The sequence below is a fragment of the Haliotis asinina genome, chromosome 9 (genome assembly GCF_037392515.1).
Source record: "Haliotis asinina isolate JCU_RB_2024 chromosome 9, JCU_Hal_asi_v2, whole genome shotgun sequence".
Classification (NCBI taxonomy): Eukaryota; Metazoa; Mollusca; class Gastropoda; order Lepetellida; family Haliotidae; genus Haliotis; species Haliotis asinina.
In genome coordinates, this window is record NC_090288.1 from 35,665,744 (window position 1) to 35,692,203 (window position 26,460).

The window sequence follows — 26,460 nt, forward strand, 5'->3', positions numbered from 1 at the left end:
TGTAGTCTCTATGTTTGTATATAATCCCATCACCCTCGTACATCAAACCATTACCATTCGTTACCAGAGAACAACTTATGTTATCTTGCCTCACCAATAAATCAGTCCCTCCTGGATTACAGGACAAATTTTTAAGAATCCCGCTGCAAATTTAAGCAAATTCTACACCCAACTTTTCAATATTCTGCAAAACATTCTGCGGCTACAACATTTAGAAAAACATTATACAGACCTGCATAGTTTAATTCTCAAATACAGATGTAAAGTTAAGACGACATATCACATCTTGAGTAAGTTTGATGACAATGCAACAGTACCTTTTTCTGTGTTTGAGAATTAAACACTCGCAGAAAGTTATGTCTCTCCTCAAATGTAACTTTGATGCACATGAACAACTTCCGGTTTCATGCAAACAATTTTATACCTAAAAGAAATCTGAAATATTTTCAATTTTCTAAATGATCGATTTTGAAATTCATCTAATATTATTTTAAAAAATGCCTAAAACTTGCTTTATTAATAAAGTATCTTTAATCATGATTATTTCAAAATGTGGTCACAATAAATATGTCAGTCCTTTTTATGTGTAACCAACCCTACTTTTGGCATTAACTCTACTTTTCGTTTCGACTGACAGTCAGCTTTCACTCAGTTTTTAAAATAAGCCAAAGAGTGGCAAATTCTGCACGGATTCTGCACGCAAATGTGTTTTCCGCGGACCAGACGTTTTTCTGCATGGCAAGGTAAATTCCGCAATTTTTTCTGCAACCGCGGAAACGCGGAATCCAGGAGGGACTGACAAACGAGGTGTATTGCAATACACCGCGCTGCCAATAGCAACTCATTCGGTACTTTATGGTTATTACTATTTTTGGTTTGAATAACATGAAATGGCCGATGTTTTGCGAATGGAAATCGATGGAATGGAGATAACTTCAAATCTGTTTTTCTTGTGTCGTCCGCAAAGTCTAGCGATGGCTACGAAAACATTTAACTCTCTTTCCAATAAACACATTTTAACAAAACGTTCAAATATAGTCCCTGTGAATATTAAGAAGGGGCATTACATCTTGGTGACTTTACTAAGACTATACCTAGGGGGAAAAACAGCACAATGCAAGATTCGAATCGTTCCCTGAGCCCGAAGGTCCCCTCGCGACCAGTGAACAACTTATTATGTACATTAAAGTTAAATCTAGTACGGCACGGAACATGAATAAACTGTTCCTTCTTTGCATCAACCGACATAGTCGATATGGTTGTATCTATGCCGTTTGCGGAGAATAACACACCATTAATACCATGACACCGTTGATTTGATTAAAAGTGAGTGATATACTTTAACGATTCCACCAATCAGAAATCGGAACTCAGGGGACATCAGAAATGAACTCCACACTTTGTACCCACGTAGGGAATCGAATCCGGGTCCTCTGCACGACGAGCGAACGCTTTAACCACTGGGTTACCCCACCTCCCCTGGACGCCAAGCAGCTTTACGATAATACTAGGCAAATTGGAGGGGGTGGGAAAAGGGGGATGGGGCGGTTTAAAATTAGTCTTCAGCAGAGTCTAGAGGACGTGACTCACGAGATCGGGTGGTCAAGTTCGTAGACAATACTTTTGCATCATTTTGTTTGCCATACAGCCGGAATATTGCGGCACAAAACAACAAGGAAATCCACCCATCTGTACAATCTGTTTCGCTTTTGGGTTGATGACTAAAATGCCCTAAGCACGTCCAAGGGAGGTACACTGTATATAGCAAGCGTCATCTGAAGATGACAAATCCCACCGACCCCAACGCATTTGATAAAAGAAAGCATCTGAAAGATACTTGAAGTCCAACCTGAATTTTTAAAACTAAGTCCAAACCCATGGAATTCATGAAAAATATAAATGTAAAAAAATCTGCAAATAGCAGAAGGCACCACTTTGGGATCTGCTTCATACAACTGCCAAATACTGTTCAAAGATATCGACAGGTTTTCGAGTTGCGCTCCGGAAACGAACGTCACCCCTCCTTTTCAAGAAGAATACAAATGCCAAAAAAACTGTAAATAGGAAAAGGCACCACTTTAGCTTATGTTTGACATATCTACCAAATCTTGAAGAAAGATATTGAACAGTTTTCAGTTGTGCTCTGGACACGAAAGGCATCATTCCTTTTTGAGACTAAGTTCAAATCGTTCCCATGGAAACCAAGAAATGTCAAAATTCAAAAATCTGTAAGTAGCAAAAAAGGCACAACTTTATATACTGTCTGATATATCTACCAATATTTGTTGAAATCTATTGAACGGTTTTGAGTTATGTTTCGGAAACAAAATGATTACGAACAGATGGGCGAGGCGTCGACTAAAACGGGACGAATATTTCTGCTGCGTATTAGCTGTGGTTCAAGTCATCATCATTAAAGGGTCGGTTGGGTAGAGTTGTGGTTGAAGCGTTCGCTCGTCACGCCGAAGACCCTGGTTCCTTTCCCAATATGGGTTCGATGTGCGAAGAATATTTCTGGTGTCGCCCGCCGTGATATTGCTGCTAAAAGCCCAACTCACTCACTGAGCGATATCAAAGCTTTATCGCTGAGACAAACTGCTTTTCCCGGCCACACCTGACAAGCGTTGCGAAGATTTACCTTCACATAAGGTGAGTGAATGAGTGAGCGAGTATGGCTTTACACCGCTTTTAGCAATATTCCAGCAATATCGGGACGGGCGACCGCAGAAATGGGCGTCACAAAATGTACCCATGTATGGAAACGAACCCGGGTCCTCGGCGTGACAAGCGAACGCGTCAACCACTATGCTACCCCACCGCCCCCTTCACATACAGCTTGATCTTCTAAGCTATATGGAACACGTGACAGGGTGACGTTTAACCACTTCAAGCCATATAATTAAAGTACACTGTGTTGTACTGCCGTGGTACAGGTAAATCCGCACACGCGCGGGGACAGCTCTCATGGAATTCACACAAGGCAGGGTTGTTTGTTTAAATACGCTTTCATGTAAAATGAAGGTTCGAGACGGTATGTTAACGCTTATGAAGTGTCCGTACAATTCTATGCCTGTCATTGGCTGTTTACGTTTCTTTCAAAGCTTACATTTGACTTTTACATGATGTGTTTGCACACATTTAGATAAATAATTATGTATACACAAAGATATAAAGAACTGTGATCATACATAGGTTTATTAACACAGGATATATGTTCAACTGGATATTCGTGCATGTACGTTATTTTCAAATAATGTGGAGGAAATATTTTGAATGATGGACTGACAATTATCCGCCAGTGATCCTATACTTAGAACAAAATCGAAATCGTACGATGATAGTCTGTGACTGATCGGGCCTATTAACATGAAATCAGTTTCGTTACAATAAGAAAAGTTACAAATTAAAAAATAGAAATACAATGTAATGAAATAAAATAAAATAAATCCAAATAAAATGAAATAAGAAAATAAATAAGATGTAAAAAAGAAGGTAAAATGGAAAGAATAAAGCGAGTATCCGGGACAAAATCTCCCGAAATAAAATAAATAAATAAATAAATAAAAAATAAAAAACAAAAAATAAAAAAATAAAAAATGAAAAACAAAACGTTAAATTGGTTAGTTCGTTCTAAGTGTGTTCCATTACTAAATTGACACAGCTGCTTAACAAAGTCATTTCTTTGAAATTAAGATGAACTCCGGTAGATGGCTGATACGTAATCGGTCAAATAAGATCCGCTGAACGCGTATTTCTCAAAGCATTTTTTGCAGAAACTGCTTTGAATTAACTCCATAGCAAGTAAATAAGTGTTTACATTGTTTCTCCATTGAACATTGGTGACGTTATTTGTCACTATCAAGTGACTAAGAATATGTATTCACGACCACAGAACACTTAATAATGTACAAATTGCATTCACCCAGATTACAGCGCCAATCTGTTTGTTTTCAACGCCGCTCTCAAACAAATTTAAACCTTATGATGGCTACCTGTAAACAGTCGCATCTGGGTAACAAAACTCAGCGACTGACATCATGAACATCGATCGATTCACTGAACGTGAATGAGTGATTGAGTGATTGAGTGATCGAGTGATCGAGTGATTGAGTGATTGAGTAATTTGGGTTTTGGCAATATTCAGCAACATCATGGCGAGGGACACCAGAAATGACTTTACACAATGTGTCCACGATGGGAATCGAACCCGAGGCTTCAGCGTGACGAGAGATTGCCTTAACCACGAGACTAGCCCACCGCCCCGAAAACGATTACAACCAAATCAGGGAGCCCGACAATCCGACCCAATTATTACCATCTGAAAGATACCAGACCGCAGTGTATAATATATCCATGTAAACTTCTTAAGGGTTAACGTGAAACATAACAGTTTGAGCGACAAGCTAATTTTGAGGTGTTAAATGGATGTAGATACCTGAATTATAACGTTATTTTCAACAAAACGTTAGGCACTTTTTACTGTCATGGTTGAAATATAACTGCAGCCGCAAAACAGAGCGTTTTTATTGAAAATATCGTATATTAGCTCCATATTTCTCAACACGTTTATATTGTTCACTCCGAATGAAATTAAGAAAAGCTATCTCTCTTTCGGCAAGTAAGTGACAGTCTTTTGGAGTGATGTTAAAATCGCCATGCCATTCATTTGCCCTGAATGACAATAATTTCCTGACAGTGTCCTTTGAATGACAAAATGCAGAGATTTTGGCGTTTATGACTCTGAAGTATTGAAGCTCCTTGTGAAAATCAGGTCCTTGTGCACTGATCTGTTCCTTTAGCCTTGTCAGATAGTGGTCATACAGGATACGGTCAAGAGCTAGGAAAGGTTCGATATTCACCGAGCTAGCGCTAGTTGTAAGATGCTTGTGTTCATGCACATTTATTGGTAGAAATATCACATCTTCCATGGACCATTTCAACAACCTTCGCAAGAGCACCAGTGATTCTAGGAACATGTCCGAAACCATAACCAGATGAAACTGTTTGTCCAGTGTTCCGAGGTACGTTTTGAACTTTGTCATGTTTTTGTAGTCCTGAGTTGGAAAACCAAAATCCCTGGCCATCTTGTTATTTGTGACAGAGTAATCTCCCCATGTGGTTTCTAGTAACGTTATGTTATTGAGGTAGGTTTGGAAAGGATCCAAACCACCAACTTCCGTCAAGAATGGGAAACGGGCAAGGTTCCGGTAATAGTGAAAAGCTGAATACATTCGTTGGAAAGGTTCTCGAACTATGGCGATATATTTGGAGTCTGGTGGTAGGTAACGGGAGAATTCTTCTTTGCTGAATTTAGTGACATGGTTGCAGAGGATATCATACCCGGACATTGCGGGTGGCGGAACAACTGATATCAAGCCTTTTTGATGAGTCATATGTAGGTAATTATCTTTGATGGGAAGAACGAAGTTAAGTCCTCTTTTATAACCGAACCTATAAAATATATTCAGCATGGTGGAACTCGCACATTTGTGAACCTTCAAGAAAGCAATATGGCGAACCTCTGACGAATATCGACGATCCGAGTTAAGATGATCTGATACCATCTCATTCGTTTTGACTTTATCGCTGAATGTAACGGGTGTAGTAGTAATGACTCCGTGATCGCACAGACATTTGCTGGTTTTGGGGAGACTTTTATCCTTATAGAAAGCTTCACTAAAATTGGTTGTAACGAGGACCACGACAACAGCAATGACCAAAACGTTGAGGAGGAGCCTGAAACATTAACGATTTCGTATTAGTTGACAGTAGACTGATCACTGTCACAGATACATCAGTTTAAAATCAGTATCGAACAGACGCAATAAGAGCTCTGAAAGTCGTAAATATATTCGATGATGCAAGGCAATCCAGTTGTCACTTGAAAAAATACGGCGCACGACGTCTTAGTGAATTCCATCGGAAACAGTGTTTGACACTTTAGCGTCATTAGGGACCTATCCTTCACACGTCTACCATAAATCTTTTTGAAAGTTTTACTGTGGCTTCAAATGTCAGCAAAACAGTACCTCTTGCCACTTGTCTATTTTCTCAAAGACCCACTCCCATTTTACTACAGGGTACTACATACATTATATACATTCTGCCCATAAGAGTTAGAGAATCTTGTGGAGGCGCATCTAAGGGGAGATCACGTTTGCCTCTCATACTTGCCTTTGTGTTTTAATCAACTCTGTTAGTTGCACGGTGTTTTGAAAGGGTGTACGGCTTCTGTAAGACCCTTTTAAATTCCGTTTTTCTCTGAGGCTCAGCCGTACACCTTTTAAAAACACCGTGTGACGAATTTATTACCCTTGAAATCTTTTCAGCGCTTTGAGCTAGCACTAGTTGCATGGACGTGTGCGCTATATAAATATCCTATATCCTATTCATTTAGCTTAACTTTAAACAACAACATTCAACCTTTGGCAGAATGAGACGTGAAATGTTTCACCATGATTTGTCCTGAACGGTTATAAAGGAGATAACTCGTTATGGCTGAGTTTATGATAAAATATATCGGATTTACGGTTTTGTTAAACGAAAAGTGAAAAATAGGAATGTTTTTTTATGTTTGGGCTGAATGCACTGACGGAAACAAATAAGGAATTATGTTAACAATTGTATTACTCTGTTAATACCTATAGCATTATAGTATATGCCAGCGCTAATATTTCGAAGCCAAAAGTACATTCCATCTAAGGTCAAAGTCATTCGTCCAACCCTTATTGTGTGCCACTTGACAGATTTGACGGAGTGTACGGTTCGTACGGAATTTCTTCCTTCCAACGTCTTTACGTGAATGCTATCGTAATCACCTTCCAGTGAAAAAGGAGGCTGTACTATGATTCACGATGAAACAGTATTGATATCAGGTGTTCGTGAATAGAATTTCTTCCCACCATCGTATTTTAGTGACACCGTGTGCAATCGTATTCGCCTTGCTGTAATAAAGAAGGCAATTCTATAATTCACGATGAAACAGTATTGATATCAGGTGTTCGTGAATAGAATTTCTTCCCACCATCGCATTTTAGTGACACCGTGTGCAATCGTATTCGCCTTGCTGTAATAAAGAAGGCAATTCTATAATTCACGATATAACAGTATTGATATCAGGTGTTCGTGAATAGAATTTCTTCCCACCATCGTATTTTAGTGACACCGTGTGCAATCGTATTCGCCTTGCTGTAATAAAGAAGGCAATTCTATAATTCACGATGAAACAGTATTGATACCAGGTGTTCGTGAATAGAATTTCTTCCTACCATCGTATTTTTCTTTCCATAGTATCTTGACATATTTGCCTTTGCAGTTAAAAGAAGACGTCAGGAACCTAAAGGCAGATATTAGCACCACGTCTTTCGTCCCGCGTGGAACTGAGCGTAATGTACTGCAATGTCGTTACATCCATCAAACTGTTGTCACGGTGTGTAATCACTGTGAATAAATTTAGTTGCTTCTATCCCGATTAGGGGGAAATTGTTATGGACGTCAACTCAAGACAATGAAGACAGCTTGCAGCATAGTCATACTCCTGAGGTACCCTGGGGTACCCTGAGGAACCCTAGAAGATCCTCACATGAGTGTTAAATGTGAAGTCCATTTCTGGTGCCCCTTGCTGTAATATTGCTGGAATGTTGCTGTAATATTGCTGGAATGTTGCTGGAATATTGCTGCAAGCGGCGTATATTAAAATCACTCACGACACCTTCATCAAGCGAATGAATGCTGGGAAGTAGATATATATATTTTTCTAAATGTGATTCAGATTCAGATATCTGTTTAAATATCAGCATGCATGCTGGTCTGGAGAATGGATTTCAGGATTAGAAATATGTTTCAGTTCCCGACTGATAGAAAGCAGAAACCATACACAACACTTATATCGACATATTTTTAGTTATTCACGAAATCACGTCGATAAGGCTTTGAAAGCGACATTGTGCTATATCATTGATTTAAGAATCATTAAGGCAACTGACAGGATCGTAATAAAATATGTCAGTTTAGTCATCTGCTAAAGTAAAACGACAGATACCAAGGTGTAAAGTTAATACATTATCAATATTTTAATACAGCGGCTGATGCTTATTCAATAAATCACCATAATTTGATCACATGAATTTTCACTTTGTGATGTATTAATGCCATCGATTTTGTCATCAGCGATTTTCATAATCAGATGCACACTGTGATATAGTCGGAATCGTACAGTGAAGTCTGCCTTTAGAAGAAATTTGGAAAACTTATCAGATATCAGAACACACCAATGAAGGCAGATTTGAAAGAAATTGCTTCATATCCAAGAATTATACAATTGAGAACATTATGTTCCCTCTAGTGCAATGGCCTTCAGCAACCCATGCTTGCCATAAAAGGCGACTGTGCTTGTCGTCAGAGGCGACTAACGGGATCGGGTGGTCAGGCTTGGTGACTTGGTTGACACATGTCATCGGTTCCCAATTGCGCAGATCGATGCTCATGTTGTTGATCACTGGTCCAGACTCGATTATTTACAGACCGTCGCCATACAGGTGGAATATTGCTGAGTGTGGCGTAAAACTAAACTCACTCATTCACTCACCCTAGTGCAATGTGACAATACGTAATCAGGCTACAATCGAAAGACGTAAACACAGAACTCTGAATAAATTATTTGCATTTTTTTCATGTAAGTTAAAACGCATGGATTTTGTGCCAAAATGCTTACAATAGTTACTTCCATGCTGTTCCAGAATTCTGTGTTCTGAATCCAAGATTTGGGCTAATGTTAATGCTTAAGTCCCTGACCATACATATTCGTGATTTTGGTTATGGCGACGTCACACATACTGTGCGTGGGCGTTACAGAAAATGCTGTATCTCGCTAAATACATTAAGTCTTACCTTAATATTTGGTGAGCTGACCCTTCATTTTCAATACTTCACGTATTCGTAGTGGGATGCTGTCATACAACAAGTGCATGTAGTCAACTGATAGATTACTCCAGATATGACGAATTTCAGTCATGAGCTGTTCTTTGCTGGTGATAGTTGCGGCAACGTTCTATAGATCTCTTTTGAGGCGGAGCCAAATATTTTCGATAACATTTAAATCTGGAGACTGTGGGTACAATGCACCATGTAGTACAATTTGCATGGTTTTCTTATTTATAATTTTCCACAACACGGGCCCGATGCACGGGCGCATTGTCATCCACGAATACATAATCTTCATTTGGGAAATGTCGCACAACAACCGGCCAGATATTGTTTTCTAATATGTCTATGTATTTGGCAGCATTTATATTACCTTCTACAGGGGTGATCGTTTCCACACCATGATAGGTTATACAACCCCACATCATCAAACTAACCTTACGCTGTGAGGGGCGGCACACACACTCGGGCTTGTTGACTTCGTCTCCCTTTCTCCAAACGTATACACGTTTGTCAGCTCCAATTACAACACGACTTTCGTAAGAAAATACAAAGTTTTTCCAGTTTTGATTAACACTCCATAACCTCCTTTCACGACACCACAATCCAATCTTTTTCAAGTTGACCTGCGACTTGTTTCTTCGCAACTCGTCGTCTGTAACCTTTATATGTTAATTTTCTTCTAATTGTCCGTTTACTGAAAGCTTTGTCCCTGTTCTCATTAAATTTGGCCGTAATTTCATTCAAAGTCGAACGTCGATTATGTTTTAGACACCTGTTCAAAAACGTCTGGTCCCGAACACTGAAACATTTCTTTCGTCCTCTTCGAGAAATGTTTTCTACTAACCCAGTTGCTTCATATTTTTCACAGACACTTTTCACTGTAGGCCATGATAGATTCAATATCTCTGAAATTTTGGATATTGTCAAATCTTCATTTAGTAATTTTATGATGATGCTTTTAGTCTCAGTACTCAATTCCTTAGATGTTCCACCCATTTTGTCGACTGCCAACAAACCGGAAACAGTGTAGCAGACGAATATCTAAACACGTGTCACGTGATGGCCACGTGATGAGCTTTCTATAAATACCCAATATCCAATAGTTGACACACGTGGGTTGGATACAGCTGGATCCGGAAAACGCGGATATTACGTGAGTGAAGTCGCCATAACCAAAATCAAGAATACTTATGGCCAGGGACTGTACTTTGCCAAATCATACCTATTCTTAATAGTTTAACCAACACTTGAAGGAAAAGAAAGTTTTAACTTTGAGAACGTCGAAATATACGGTTGTTCATGATTAATACTTACAAGACTTAAACCATGAAAATGTCGGTGAAATTAACTATGAAGCACAGAAAGATGACAGAATTCAAATAAATAAACAACTCAGTGAATAAAATGAGAAATCTGAGATTAATATCACAAGACATGGAATCGCTCCAAATCAAACTCGCCCCAACCCTAAGCTCCCTAAGAAGGATCTAAAGACATATGTCTTTACTAAGGCCTATAGTTGACCTTTTGCTAATACTTGTAAATAGTTGCAGCATTTAGAAAATATATTTAATAACATAATAAGACATCGAATTGATTAACTGCCATTTTCGGGTAATTTTTACCTTCGCAACAACTTGATAGAAGCTTACTGCAAATATATGATCAAAATGCAAATATCGTACTTACAACCAAAAGATGTTATAGGCATAATATCAGGTAGTTACCCTGTTTGAGGGAAATATTTGACAATGGCAACAAATAAGAACAATATCCCTTGCATCGAAAGCTGTTCAAAGAAACTTGTTCGATGGCGCGTGTCTTTGTAGCAGTATGATATTTGGAAATACCATAGGCTGAGGAAAGAGGAACACATTCGTCGTGAAAGACATAACAGATTAATGATTCAATAAAACAAACAACAGATCAACGAAAAGGGGCAAGCCATCGCATCACAACACGCATTATTCATATAATCACGACGTACATGAAAGACCAGTGAGCAAAATAGCCACCGGTCAACTATCCCGTAGCGAGCAAATATCCAGTCGGGCCAGTAAATCTGCAAGTCACGGGCCCGACTGGCTCTTAGGGTCATGATGAGAGCAAGGTCGGATACAGAATTAACAAACCCGTGTGCCCCAGTCTTGAATTGAAGTTATACTGAAAGAGATAGACTGAGATAGAGAGAACCTATGGGAGTATAGAGCCTGGTGTTGCATTTTTGTGTGTATGTATGGTGTGTGCCAGTACACGAATGTCATGTGGTAAATTAGGAGTCACGGTCGCCCGACCCCGCACTCCTTGACTTAACATTCCTCATGGACCAAGACAGTGCAGAGCTTGAGGAAGTATCGTTCTCGACATTGTGGAACGACCATAATCAACTTTAACTGTGGTAGATTTTCCTGAAGCTCAATTGCCGAATACGACATAATAAAACTACAAACATAATGAGTCAGTAAACGCGATGCATAAAGAATCTGAATGGTAAAATTTCATGAAACAATGGTCGTGTAATAAAACTGAAATTATGATAACATAATGTGCCAATAAACGAATGGTCAACCCAAACTGGTAACAAGTTGGTAGTCCTAAACCATACACCAAACACAGAAACAAGTTTCAGAAACAGAAGACAGAGTCAGTATCCTGTGTAACCTATGCTCAAGATATCCACAGTTCTGTAAACACAGGCGACAGAACCATTTCCACATTCATACGAAACCTCAGCAGACGTTTACCTACATTGGAGGTTATGAAAGGCCAGTTGAGAGGACTTAAAGTTGGACTTTTGTTTACCTTTCAAAGACACCTGTCTCTTTGTGTCTCTCCCACGTTATCACTGATAATCTATCTGACATACGGTTAAAATAACAGTAAAGATCTGTCGAACCATTCATTTTCTCCATCCCATCCAGAACATATCTCAAGTGACAAAGAGAATAGCGACTTTGTTTTTGTTCCTACCTGAAAACTAACCGTCTCCTACAGCAGAGCGTACGGTCCATGCCTCGAGCTGAAAATAATGGGAAAAATGAATTCATTCGTTATCGGTTAGGACGTGTTCTGGTCAACTGGCGTTTGGATGTTCTGGTATTTGAGGATTAGAATTGGTCTTCAGAAGCCCTTATTCTCGAAACGTTCGTAGCCCTAAGAATTCTTAACTTTGATCGTAGCCAATGTGTTAAGAATTGGCTTAAGAACTTCGCAGGGCTACGAACGTTACGAGAATAGCTAGCCAGAAGTCCATGCTTGTCGTAGGAGACAACTAACGGGATCGGGTGGTAATCTCCCTGATTTGGTTGACACATGTCATCGTATCCCAGTTGCGTAGTCCTGTGCTCATGCTGTTGATCAATGGATTGTCTGGTTCGGGCTTGATTGTTTACAGACTGCCACCATATATCTGGAATATTGCTAAGCATGACGTGCTGAGTGACTTAATCTTTGTTTATGATGAAACCCACTGAGCTGCTCTAGTCTACATACATCCAGATCTACCCGAGTCCTCTTCACTTGTCTTCATGGTAATGTCCGCCACAAACAACGTACACCCGGAAACGTCGAGAGCTGCAGACCATTAAATAACATTTCAACTTTCATGTACAGGAGACGTTTGAGAAACCTTTGGCCTATAGCAAACACGGGTTTTTGTGTCACTTCAAAGTGAACTGAACGTGGCTGTATGTATGTTTGTACATGGGTTGAGGAAGACATTCTCGGAATACTCACCAGGTGTCTCTACGTGAAGAGAAAAATGAATTCAACCCACAGTTTGCTTGTCGTGCCGCACTGACGATAATCCCTCTTGATGGCGACCGAAAATAGTAAATACAGTATCGTTAATCACGGTTAATCCAAACAGTGTTGAACATTATAGTCTACACGGAAGCCACATCATTCATTTTCACCACAAATGTGTCTTTGTTTTGTTTGTGTGTCATTGCAAAACGCGGATTGTGTGTATAATGAAGCATGCTCTCTCGCACGCCTTATATTCTGTTAGGGTGGTGAGGTAGCCTATGGTGGATTTCTGGAAAGGAGAAGAATAATTAAACCAGGATAAGGCGTAGTTGTGTTAACAAAAAGGAAAGCAGAAGAAACCATACTTGCACTTGATATTAGCATACCAGAGTTCGGGGAGTCGGGTTTCACGCCGCGTTTAGCAATGTTCCAGCAATATCACAAGAAATCACACATTTTCCCACGAAGGGAATCGAACCCGGATCCCCAGCGGACGCTTTAGCCTCTAGGGTACACCCTCCCTTCCCTTTTATCAGCAGGAAGGCTTAATCACATACCGTATTATGATCACTTCTTGCTTATCCCAGTCTGTAGCTGTGTACCGAATGGCGTTCTTCGTAAGGTGATGCATCAGATCGCTTCCGATATATATACGTCTCGTTCTCTCTCATCTAACATTGGCTGATGAAATCTATGATTCATTGCATTAGATGTATAGAGTATTGTTGCTGTTGGGATTGCTCGAATCAATGGCATATTGGAAACAGATGGTATTCAGGGCCTAGATTTTCGAAGCTGCCTTTGCGCTAAGATAGTCTTAACTTAATGTTAATGTATGGAACTTACGACTATGGTAGCGCTAAGAGAGCTTCAAAAATCTAGGCCCTGGAGCATAAATGCTTGATTGAGGTTATTCATTCATCTCTGAAATTACAATTTGTCGGTAATTCGGTAATTGAAACATTCAGTTTTCCTTGGCGTTGTAGGGGTGGGGTTTATAGGCATATGAGTCTTGTTCTGCCCCTTGGTTACATACACATACACTCTGGTTAACTGTCTACCTTCCCCGGTGACTGAGATGCCGGAGTGTTGGTAATGTGCCAAACTTGCATTCGCACGACAGTTTCTAACAGACGAAAGGGTGTTTGGGTCTAGGTTATTCATGAACATCTTGCCTCGTAATATTTATTAACTACCTTTCTAAACTGGTTTACCCAGCACTTCATGGGTATACGTTCTCGCCAGACAGACTGGACTTGACTGCCATGACAAAAACAAATCAAACAGAATCCATTTGCAATCCTGTTAGTGTCGCTGTTACCTAAACGTAAAGTTACTAAAGTCACAAATCTGGAATTCTACCCTTCTACAATTCTACCCTTGTGGAATGTACACAGAGACATTCAATGTCCAATCTTCTTAACCCCTAAGAGTTTGTACATGCCAAGCTCTCGGTCTCAGTGCATAAGAAAGACACTGACAACGAACAGTCTTACATACATAGTCAGCTGTCTGTCCAGCATGACAAAAGACGAATTACCTCAGGGCATATAACAACCATCTGTCTCGGCAGTCAAACGATTTACTGTCAAGGAGGATGCTGTGGTTCAAACAACCATCATCTTTCATTCCTCTTTGTTCATTTCACAATCGGTTAAAGTTGGCCATTGTTCCAACACTCCCCTCATTTTCTTTCTTCTCTGTGACTATCTCCCGTGACTACTGCTGCTGCTACCTCTATTGCCTCCTTGAGTGGTCTGATATTTCAGTCAAGATCAGTTGTCGCTCATGTGTCTCAGCACTGCATCTGTCACATTTTAGTTTTGAACACTGGTGTTGAAGGATCGCTCTGTGTGGAGGTTTCTTGATTTCATGTTGTGTCAAGAATATGCTTTCGATAGAAAGACAGCTACAACAGCTCTGTCTTGGAGATTTTGTGGTCTTCTCTAGCACAGACTGTGTTGAGAATGAATATACCCAGTTTGACCAAAATACAACTCTCACACATCCATTTCACAGGCATATTTATCTCTTTCACTATCGTGTGTCTTATCTGCAGGCAGATGAAAGTATCTCCTCCCAAGCTATGACCACTGGTTCGAAACATATACAGATTAGCTTTCTATTGGTAAATGTGAAAACGTCCTTTGCTGGGTGTCGGTTCATGTCGTATAGCGGGTAACTCACTAGCTGATGATGCAGAGAAAAACAGTTGTTGACAAACCATTGCACCTACTGAGTATTACTTACATGTATTTCTCACCTTCTTTCAAGAACTATACTCACACGCAAAAGTATAAAGAAAATATGTATGGTATTTTCAATACTAATACAGGAAATAGTCTCTGCTAGACAAAAACAAATGAGTGAAGACATATCATTCGCTACCAAGATTGATGACATTATTAAGTTTTCGAAAGGTAAAGGGGTTGACAAGAACGGAAATGTGCCGATCATGACGAGGGAAGGTGACCTCCGGACGACAGTTTCGAGGAAGGTCATCTACGGTTTGTGTAGCGTTGTATCGATGTTGGAGACGGTAGGTAAGTCGTAGAATAATTTAGTCGAAATGACAGGTAACATGTTGGGCGGACACTCCAGCTTCCAAACGTCCGACAGCCTGGTTTCTTTCAATTTGAGTTAAAGGTGGCACTGTTCAACAAGGAGTGATAAACCCAATTCCTGTGCAGCCTTATACCAACCAGTGGCGGTGACAATTCGTGGGCTTCGGTTTCACGAGAAGTCAGTGCATGATACCCACATGCTCATTGGTATGGTGCGTTTTGGTGATTCCTTCTATTGATATACTTTTACTCGGCCTTGTAAAACGCAACAAAAATTATTGATAATACCATCAGGTTTCACTATGTGCCAAAACTTCATATCAATTTAGGTTCCGAGTTTCTTGCCTGTTTGGATGAAAACGTTTATTATGCGCGTGGGTGTATATATACTCGACATCGTATGACGGGGCGGTGTGGCAGCCTCGTGCTTAAGGAGTTTGGTCGTCACGACCCGGGTCGATTCGCCCACATAGGTAAATGTGTGAACGCCATTTCTGGTGTTTTGTGATTTGCTATTGCTGGAGTATTGCTCAAAGCGGCGTGAAACTCACTCGACACGTTATTCAGTGAGGTGGGACACCCAAAAATGAGAGAGATATCATGAAGTCAATTGACAACCTTCACTTAAAGAAGTCTGTCGGTGTCATACATTGTAAATATATACGTGTAAAACTATCTGCATGTCCGTTTGTTTAGGAATTGTGTGATGGCCAGAGCCCTTATTCTCGAAGCGTCCGTAGCCCTAAGAATTCTTAACTTTGACCGTAGACAATATGTTAAGAATGGGCTGGAGAAGTTCGTAGCGCTACGAACGTTTTGAGAATAGCTAGCCAGGTGACTGAAGTGCCATAAAATGATTATCACAAGGTGTGACATTTATTTCTGATGAACATCTGTGTATATGTATAACTTAAGTTGGTATCTGTACAGCTGAAAAAATGTCGAAGCAAAGATAAATGCTAACTTACTCTTTCACTGCAGAGTATTTGTAAACAGAGTCTGAGATATACCTGGATGATACGTTGACAAGGAGACATATACCACGCAGTCGGACCTGTACTTTACGGAAGTAGATGTCACATGGTTGTGATAAAATCGGGTTCCTGCTAGAATGGATGTGTGTCATCATCAGCGAATCGGGGGTCTGAACCAGCAACCAGACAAACTGAAACGTACGTCTCACTGACCTATGTAGACAATGATCTGTTTTTCAGCCGATCCGAATTTTCCAGTATGAAAGTGACAATGAATATACATGTTTTTGAAAGATGGCATAAAGAAAATTAGCCTGATATTATGTTAAAAATGATATATAATCGAATATCTAAGATTGTTAAACCAACTGTAACTGATTGTTTTTAGCTTACGAGTCGAAGTTTATAATCATGTTCAGTTTTGCTGTCTGAATTCACGTTGTATTTCAAAAGGAAAAATCACACCAATCAGATTTCACATACAACAGATTAGAACAATATTGCACGAAGCCCTCCTTGCTTTGCAAATTACAAGCGGTGCGGCCAGTAGTGAAATACACCATAATTTTATGCATAATACACTCTTGAAGAAAAGAAGAGCAGAAAAAGGCTTGTTTGAGAATTCTGGACACATGTAGCTGCGGCAAGCACTTTACAACTATACTTTACTATCATGTGTGTGTGTGACTGTAAACAGCTTCTGTGCCAAAACGCGGCAATTTAACTTTTTCCTTTGTTTTAATCAGTAGCGTTTGAAGAAATGTCCACCAAAACGTCACTACGAAAACATATGCAAAGAAAATGCGCGTGCAAGTAAGCGGAAGAGAAGAAACTCCGACCAAACTGTCAGGAATCGATTGCGTAAAGTGAGGATTGCGTGAAGTTGGAATGTACAGAGCACAAAAGTCGGATTTAGTGGTCGTTCAAGGGTATTTGACAGCAAATCTGTCCATCAACGAAGTTCTTGCACCTCACATGCTTCGATTATAGACCGACAGAGGACGTTGTTCCAGCATGACAAAGCTACCTCACTATAGCACGTTTCACGGTCCGCTACCTTACCAGTTTTATAATCAATGTCTTCCCTGGCTCTGTCATCAGATCCATAGAAAAACAATGGAATAACTCAACGTCAACGTCAAATCACGCACTTCAACGTCAAATCACGCACGTCAACGTCAAATCACGCACGTCAACGTCAAATCACGCACGAGACACTTCCATAACTGGCCATCGCATTGCAGGATGAGTGGGGAAGAATTCCCCAGGAGCGACTTCGACCTCGAGCATATTCAGTCTGTGCCGTGACAATGCCGATCAATAATCGTTGCCAATGGTTCTGACATTTAAGTCATGTTGTGGACTCAAGTAAACAGAAACACAACAATACAGCTGACTTTGTGTTGGCGAACTCTTTGTTTACAGACGTGTGAATTTCCACTTGTTACCATTGAATTTGCACGAAATAATTGCTCATAAAATAACTCAATAAATTCTTTTAAAACTAACTCGTGCGGTTCTGTTTAAAAGGGTGTAATATGTAGAGGGATAAACCTTACTGAAAGTAACTTATATTAGCTCCATACGTCTTTACGCGTTCAGTTTGTTTACTCCTCACAAAATTCAAAAATGTGATCTCCTTTTTGCTAAGCATGTCACAGTCCTGTAACGTGATAGTGAAATCGTCATGCCATTCATTTGTCCTGAATGACAGCATTTTGTTGGTAGTCATATTTGCACTGCAAAGATCCGTGACTCTGGAGTTAACATCTTTGAAGTATTGAAGCTCTTTCTGAAAATCAGGTCCTTGTTCGTTAATCTGTTCCTTCAGTCTTGTCACATAGTGACCGTACAGGATACGATCAAGAGCTAAGAAAGGTTCGAGTTTCTCCGAGCTAGCGTCTGTTGTGAGCTGTTTGTGTTCATGCACATTTATTGTCAGAAATATCACATCTTCCATTGACCATTTCAACAACCTTCGCAAGAGCACCAGTGATTCTAGGAACATCTCCGAGACCATAACAAGGTGGAACTGTTTGTCCAGTGTTCTGAGGTACGTTTTGAACTTTGAGATGTTTTTGTAATCCTGAGTTGGAAAACCAAAATCTCTTGCCATCTTGTTATTAGTATATGAATGATCTCCCCACATGGTTTCCAGTGATGTGATATTGTTGAGGTAGGTTTTAAATGGGTCCAGACCTCCAACCTTTGTTAGGATCGGAAAGTGTAGTACGTCCCGATAATAGTGAAAGGCTGAATACATTCGTTGGAAAGGTTCTCGAACTATGGCGATATATTTGGAGTCTGGTGGTAGGTAACGAGAGAATTGTTCTCTGTTGAATTTAGTCACATGGTTGCAGAGGATGTCATACCCGGACATTGCGGGTGGGGGGACAACTGATATCAATCCTTTTTGGTGAATCATACGTAGGTAATTACCTTGGATGGGAAGAACGAAGTTAAGTCCCCTTTTATAACCGAACCTATAAAATATATTCAGCATGGTGGAACTGGCGCATTTGTGGACCTTCAAGAAAGCAATATGGCGAACCTCAGATGAATATCGACGATCTCTTTGAAGAACAGTTGACGCCATCGCCGTCGGACCGCCATCACAGATACATTGGTTGTTGTCGAACCTTGAAATAAGTATATTCCTTCGAAACACCTCTCCGAAATTACTGTAGCTTATGCTGAAGACTACTATGATGGCAACGACTGAAACCTGGAGGAACAACCTGAAACATGACAGTGTTACATCAACATTGCATCACGTTATATCATGTCCTTATAATGGGTGAGTGAGTTGAGATTTTACGTCGTATCGGCATTGTTTCAGTCACATAGCAACGAGATGAAATCTTCACACGTATTTTAGTTACAATTACAAGGTAGGATGTTAAAATACATATTTCAAAAGCAGGAAATGTTTCACAGATATACAAACTTACGATTTAGATGACGTGTGAAAACAGAATAATAATGTGAATCCCTGGCTAGGAAATGTCCAGACAGTTAAACAGAATGTTTGATGTGAACATCTCATCGCAAGAGACTCACTGAGGAGGGTCATTTCCATCTGTTTTCAGCAGATATTGAACCGAATGTGATCAATACGACGTCATGTCTTCACTGACCACCCAAGCAGGTATAACTGATTGTTGGTTTCAAGTCGTGATTTTTTTCTCTTTGATACTACCTAAGTGCCCCCTCCCCATCCCCCCTCCCCCCGCATAAGTTCCATCGGCATCGGCTTTTGTATTACCTGCTGAACATACATGACCTTGAGGTTCATGGGAGGCATTTAAAAGTCGGCATTCTAATATACGACAAAATGTTATGGATGTCAACTTCTTCTTTATTGTTTTCTTGGCTATTCCTTGCCCCTTCGTATAACACATGACCCTGTAACCAGAAGAGTACGAGTTGGCCAGTTGAGAGGAAGTAGTGGACATTATAGCATGAATCTGAGAGGCACAGTTCCCCATAAGGACATTACATTTTATGGAACATCTTCCGCCTGCAATGTTTTATGGGAAACATCCACATCATGAGCTGATATTGTGTATACACCCATCAGGTATGTCAATGTTATTCCAAAAGCCAGCATAGAAAATTGACGTTCACAGACTTTTCGTCTTTGCCTATCGAGTTTGGATAATGGGCTTCTTCTTTTCAGAAGCTGTTATGGATACAATAGTGATATATGTCATACATGTGCATGCAATAAATATAGTAAAGAGCATTGGGGGACGAAAAGAGTGTGACGTTTGTATTGACCCATTTTCTTGGGTTTTTTTTGTATTGGTTTCCTAATTACTGATTGTACAAATTATTCTCAGAACATCAAAATGTGCAAACTAGCTGGGTTAATCAGCTGCAGACGGCCAATCAGGAGATAAACATACTGTCTTTGAACGTCAGAGGTGTGTAACGAAATTATAATAGCTCTAAATTTAATTTAAAAATCGAACGCATACCGTGGGGTTTCAAATGAAAAATTTAGAGAGTTTGTGCTAGTTTGCAGCGACATAGCAATAATAGGTACACCAACGAATGATGTATGTATGGAAAGGACATCTACAAGGTTGTGCATTGTGATGTACTGAGAATAATTTGTACAATCAGTAATTTGAAAAACAATACCAAAAACACAAGAAACACACGAAATAAATTTTAATAGCTCTAAATTTAATTTAAAACCGAACGCGTACCGTGAGGTTGCAAATGAAACATTTAGAGATAAATTTGAACTTTGTCAGCGTAATGTCTCCGCTTGGAAACGGTAATCTGTAAACGGCACAGCATGTTGTTGGCCTTCCAACTATAGTGACGTGACACGTCGTGATGCTCCCGCCCTAAACAGTCCGCGAAGATCCGGATTAGAATTGATCTTCAGTAACGGGGTCGGGTGGTCAGGATCGCTGACTTGTCATCGTATCCCATTTGCGTAGGGCGATACTCATGCTGTTGATCACTGGACTGTGTGGTCCAGAGAGAAGTGAGTGAGTGAGTTTAGTTTTACGCCGCACTTAGCAATATTCCATCTATATGGTGGCGGTCTGTAAATAATCGAGTCTGGACTAGACAATCCAGTGACCAACAACATGAGCATCGATCTATGCAACTGGGAACCGATGACATGAGTCAACCAAGTCAGTGTGCCTGACCACCCGATCCTGTTAGTCGCCTCTTACGACAAGCATAGTCCCCTTTTATGGCAAGCATGGGTTGCTGAAGACCTGGTCTACCCGGGACCTTCACGGGTCCCAGAGAGAAGTATTATCAGATTGCTGTCATGTAGTAACAAAAAAAAACAAACAAAAAAAACAAAAACGCTAAACAACCCGGTAAAACTCAACTCGGGGACAGTGATCACGTTTCAAGTCTTTGAAGGGCATTTAGAAGTGAAATGCATAAGAATGAAGATTTATGGATATCAACTTCTTTATATGAGAACACAACGTTTCGGAGTTAATGCTTACTTCTTCATCACCTGAGGTCGTCAAGTGATGAAGGAGTAAGCATTAACTCCGAAACGTTGTGTTCTCATATAAAGAAGTTGATATCCATAAATCTTCATTCTTAGTGATCACGTTGTTTTCTAGTCTTTATTGACCGATTTAAGGTAGTTGTAAGTCACCGTTTTAAGGAATTGTTTACGAACCAACCAATTCATGTTTACACATTGTAAACATTGCCGTTTGTTCACTGGTTCTCTGACATAAATGATACGTGAACCGTAAAATATAAATCCGACTCCTACCTTAAAAAAGTCATTTTCCGTTTAGCGCATAACATGCTGTGGTTGGAAGGGTTTAATGGAGATCTGAAATGAACAAAAATATATGTATCGAGTGAATATTGGTTTACGCCGCTCTTGCAATATTCCAGCAATATCACGGCGATGAAGACCGGTAATGGGCTTCTCACATCTGGGGAATCGAACCGCGAACGCTTTAACCAAGGGGCTGTCCTAACTACAGAATTATGTTGATCATAATGAAGGCATGTGTTATCCTCCAGTTGCATTTAAATATCTAGCGTAAGTGGAGACCCCCAAGCTGGAAATTTCTCTGTATTTACGTGGACACGCCTGTGATAGCGTCTACACGCCTGCGTTGGACTCCATTTCAGCGCACACATACACACAATCTTTCGGAGTTTTTTTTAGAAAGAATTTATTGTAGTGTTCTACACTCGTGTTCGCAGGCAACTGTAGCGCTCTGAGACAGAAGCGTTTTGAGGTGTTTTCTCACAGTCGTACAAGAACTGGTCTTAGGCCTTCGATCTCACAAACAAGACTTAAAACGACTAGGTTTACCCCCTTTAACTGAAACGAAATCAATAAAAATTCATATAACAAATTGAACTAGCCTACCTTCCCGCCTGGATCGTGTGTGATTCTCTTGCATCACAATGGTTACCAATATTCATACACAGAAAAAGTGTACCACTACAGCTTGACCAACCCAGGTGGGAGTAACTGTGTCTATTTATCCGGGGGAGGTTGGATATGAAAGACATATGGCTAACAGGTGTTATATTCACCGTACTAATCGTTGTTCCCCTACATCTCTGAGTACTATTATCATCTCTTTCCCTATCACGCCTTCGAGAAGAACGACAGCTACCTAACCAACTCTGCCATCGAAGTTTCTACACAATGTGAAGTTTGGTAATCAAGATGTCCTCCTCTAGCGTACACATATGTGATATTTTTCACTTTGAACTACAAGAGATCATTTAAATATCAGTCCTGGCACTATTCATTAATCCTGGAAACACGTCATCATTGTTCCAGTGCAAAAAAGAGGCAAGGTTCGACATGTGCCTACTCCATACAGATCAACTAAACTGACTTCCTTTTTATGGAAACATTAGCCACATTACAGGTTTCTGTCAAGCTAATAGTCAGGCTTCAGAAAGGGGAGTTCATGCACGTCTCCAGACTGAACCATAAAAAGCTTTTCGCAGTCAAGAGTACTTGTTGTACGCGATCGATATTGAAAAAGCTTACGACTTGTAATACTATTAATACTATCATGGTTTGATTGCCAGGCATTTGTGTCTGCCTCCAAATGTCGTCTCGCCAATTTTGTTCGTATTCAGTAAAAGACTTTGCGAATGTGCACGGGTACCTTTGTTAGTATCACAGTTTCAGCTCTCGAGGTTGAATGTTTAGAAATGCATTTAAGGTCTATGTGAATTTATTTCTCTCAATCTCTAACTGACATCTAACCACCAACCATAATTCTCCTAATGGTTAGGTAAGTAATTGTTGTGATTATGTGACATGGTCACATGGTAACGACCAGTAGTGCTTTCGTTTATTTCATCTATCTATTCAACACAGGACACATCAGGTTTACATCGTCTTTTATTACTAGCCGACCAATGCAGTGATACAGCCTCTAGCGCGCCACACGCATCAACTGCACGTGCTTGTATGGCATACGGAGCATGCGGTGGCCAGGTTACGGAGACCAGGACGGGCAACAAACAATACTGTAAACAGCAGATATAAAACCTAAACAAAACTTTATTTTCTGTAGGTCCTCTTGGTTTGAGTATCCAAACACTTACCGGTAACCACGGGGTTCTTTAATGCCATCCAGCTGATTCGTCTGCACCTCGACATACTGCACATTGGCTGCTTCTAACAACCCACGATCGTCGTTATGATCCAAAAGAATTAGTCAAAATTTGAAAGCTGTGTCTGAGGATTTTATGCATGAACATAAAGCCAACTTCTCACATATATTTACCGATACCTCAGGGGAGTCCGCCTTGTTTTGAACTACTGGGGCATCTTGAATTCCAGATTGTACATCGCAGATGTGTTCAGACTAAATGACTATCTGAACTTGTAGCTATTTTTCAATCCCTACGGTGGATAAAGATATATGAGGCAGTTATATTGCTGACTCTATGGCAACTGTTAGGGCAATCTAATGTATTACCAACAGTTCAAGAAGTGTCACTTTATGAAATATTTAAGTTGGGTACACTTCTGAATTCAAAGTATGCTACTTGTGATATTGGATTCCAGCTCATGTTGGGCTGCACGGAAATCATATAACAGGCCAATCTATCTTTCTAGATCCGGAAGTAACGATATTAGAAATTTGAATCCAACCCAGATTCGATTTGGCAACAGTTGTGGGATGCTTGCATTACTGGTGGGGTCATACACTCGGTTTTTTTTCCTGTGTAAAATTGAATTCACTTAATAAGATAAGATAGAGTAAGATTCTATTTAAGTGTCACATGCTATTCATTATTGAAAAAGTGTCACACAGAAAGAACCGTCAAAAAGTCTACCATCCGGCCATATGGCCAACTAGACACTGTCACAGATTGGTATCACAGATAAAATCCAACATAACAATAGAAGACATGTATGCACATGCAGCACATAAGTATTGTGTATGTACTAACTCTGTGACATCGGCGTCAGGGCAGCCCACCCCAAAATGGCCAAATCCCCACCGAATGTCCAGTCCCGCCATGGTGTGTGTTGAGAGTGGAGAGGAAAGAAGATGGCCGCGGGCGGGACCAACGGTAAACCGCCACAGTCCCGGTGTCACAGAGCCAGAACATACATCTGATGCTGAAAATGGGTACTAAATGAGAAAAGTATTTCTTATAAGATTGTAGAATAGAGTCTCCTCCTCATAATAAAAAGCAGTTACAACTGCGGCTAGTTTATTAGTAAGGTTACCATTTTGCATCCAGCTTATTAATTGTTTTCTGGTTATTTTTCCGCAGATGTTGGTATCAGTTGAGGAAGAGATCTGGAACAGTTCTTAGCGTAAATCGGCATAGAATTCTCACTCTGTCAAAGAGTGTATCTCATCTTCAATGCCATGGACTGTGGACAAACCTTTATACACGCAGATGGAAGCCGATCTTAGGACGCGAAGATCACCATACTCCTATCTCCAAAGGGAGAGAACTGCAACGTAATGCGGCCAACGGACATCTGCGTAGCCTATTTAAAAAACGATGCATGTAAAAAGGTATTGAAAAGTCTAAATGTTCTAAGCTTCTTTCAGTTGATATGACCAGTGTCATCATTGCATTTCATAGCTTTCATTGCATCTTTGTAACAAATAAATGTAGATGGCTTGCCCGCTTCCCTGTTATTGATAACCGAGGGTGTATATATGTTTTACTGTATTACACGCACGTACGACGAAACCGATTTTGCTTATCCACTAAAACACCGTTAGCTTCTAGGAAGCTAGTGCGTTGTGAGTTTTAATTATCGGAATATACATTGCATGGAACCGAAAGAAGAGACATACAGCGATAACCTGGCGGGTCACGTGGATCGCTGTCGGTCTTTCTAACTGGTTTTACAATACTATCAATACTAAGAAGGTCTACAGAGGTAGCGGTTTTTGAGAGCTTCAGCCGTTATAAAGTCGCAACCTACGACTTTGCCACGCTTGGCAAGAATGACTGAAAGCATAACCTCATCACGTGGTATAGGGCCTCAAGACTGCTAATGTGTATTGGAGAGGTGTCAATGGTTTGATTATTTAACTCTTCGTTAATTTGCTGATGAAAGCAATCGTCAGACAGGCAGGATTGGAATTATATAACGAACTATAGTCAGATTTCCACTGTTCTAAACACGAGTCCTGTCTGTGATTTGTTAACCATCGCAAACTAACTCCCATGGAGTTAGTGAAGCCAATCTTACAAATATACTTCATGAAATCCCTTCTGCCACCCTGTTTGAATTTCTCTTATAACTACCGTTAGCGTTGCATCTGACATGCCCGTTTGCATTTCCTATTCAGTTTATCGAATGACTTACGATATGAGACAAATACCCGCTAGAGATCCCGCTTTGTAGAGTTATTTTTTTACATTTCAGCCAATGTCGTTCGCAGACTACTAGAAGGTCCTAGGCCGATTGCAACTCAACCCAGTAAGTTTTATGTAACTTTTATCTTTAGCCTTACACTTACTGTCAAAAGTACCTACTTTATCTTCTAACTCCGTATACAAACAACTAAGAAATTCATCATAAACTGCAATGACGTTCTTAGGATGGTATTACTCATCTTCCTGTCAGTATCGTTAAGAAAATCAGTACTACAGCATGCTGTTTATAACGCTTTAGTGTTTGGTCAAAATGGGGTAAAGTATCACCTTGCTGCATAAGACAATATGAGGGACCCGCACTTCACAGGTTAGCACCGAGTAGTCAGGTAGGGCAGTGGGGCCGAAGAGGCGTCTACAAAACTAGACAAAACTTCACATTAAAGTCAGTAAGCAGTGATAAATTTTAATGTGATGGAACGAAAAAAATCCACGACTGAACAACCGTTACACGTAAGTGTAATCATGGTGATCAGTTCGGCCGTTTACTATACATAAATTGCTATTAATCAAGAAATCAAGAAACAGCTCTTCATGGACATTGCCCTTCTCGTCTATGACCTTACGGGTAAAGTACTTCGTCTACTCCAGCAATGTAATGTTTTTTTCTGTCTGAGTCCTCGTGTTAACAGTCATCCCTTCACTTTGATGTCGGTGATATTTCTCACGGAGTAACTCTTCCGCATCCTTTGATCGTGATGGAGGTAAATAGCAAAATACTAAAAAACAAAATCGGACGCAACCTTCCGTGACAGCTTAAACCAAATAACATCATCTCTTTCTGCATCTAAAACTTCTGCATCAATAAAAGTCTACAAACAAGTCTCTACAAAGCACCCATTCCAACCGAGTCG

At 40.2% G+C, this 26,460-nt stretch overlaps 2 protein-coding genes across 2 annotated transcripts; both read right to left on the minus strand.

Moving 5' to 3' along the window:
* Positions 1-4,523: 4,523 nt before the first annotated feature.
* Positions 4,524-14,301, minus strand: LOC137296437 (galactose-3-O-sulfotransferase 2-like). The gene is made up of 2 exons (XM_067828230.1): positions 14,213-14,301; positions 4,524-5,736 (listed from the first exon to the last, which is right to left on the minus strand). Exons 1-2 carry the CDS (start codon positions 14,299-14,301, stop codon positions 4,524-4,526), a joined length of 1,302 nt encoding a protein of 433 aa, XP_067684331.1.
* A 3,464-nt stretch (positions 14,302-17,765) lies between these two features.
* Positions 17,766-24,222, minus strand: LOC137296438 (galactose-3-O-sulfotransferase 2-like). Its single transcript, XM_067828231.1, has 3 exons — positions 24,152-24,222; positions 21,477-21,539; positions 17,766-18,948 (listed from the first exon to the last, which is right to left on the minus strand). The coding sequence occupies exons 1-3, from the start codon at positions 24,220-24,222 to the stop codon at positions 17,766-17,768; spliced, it is 1,317 nt and encodes a 438-aa protein (XP_067684332.1).
* Positions 24,223-26,460: the final 2,238 nt, after the last annotated feature.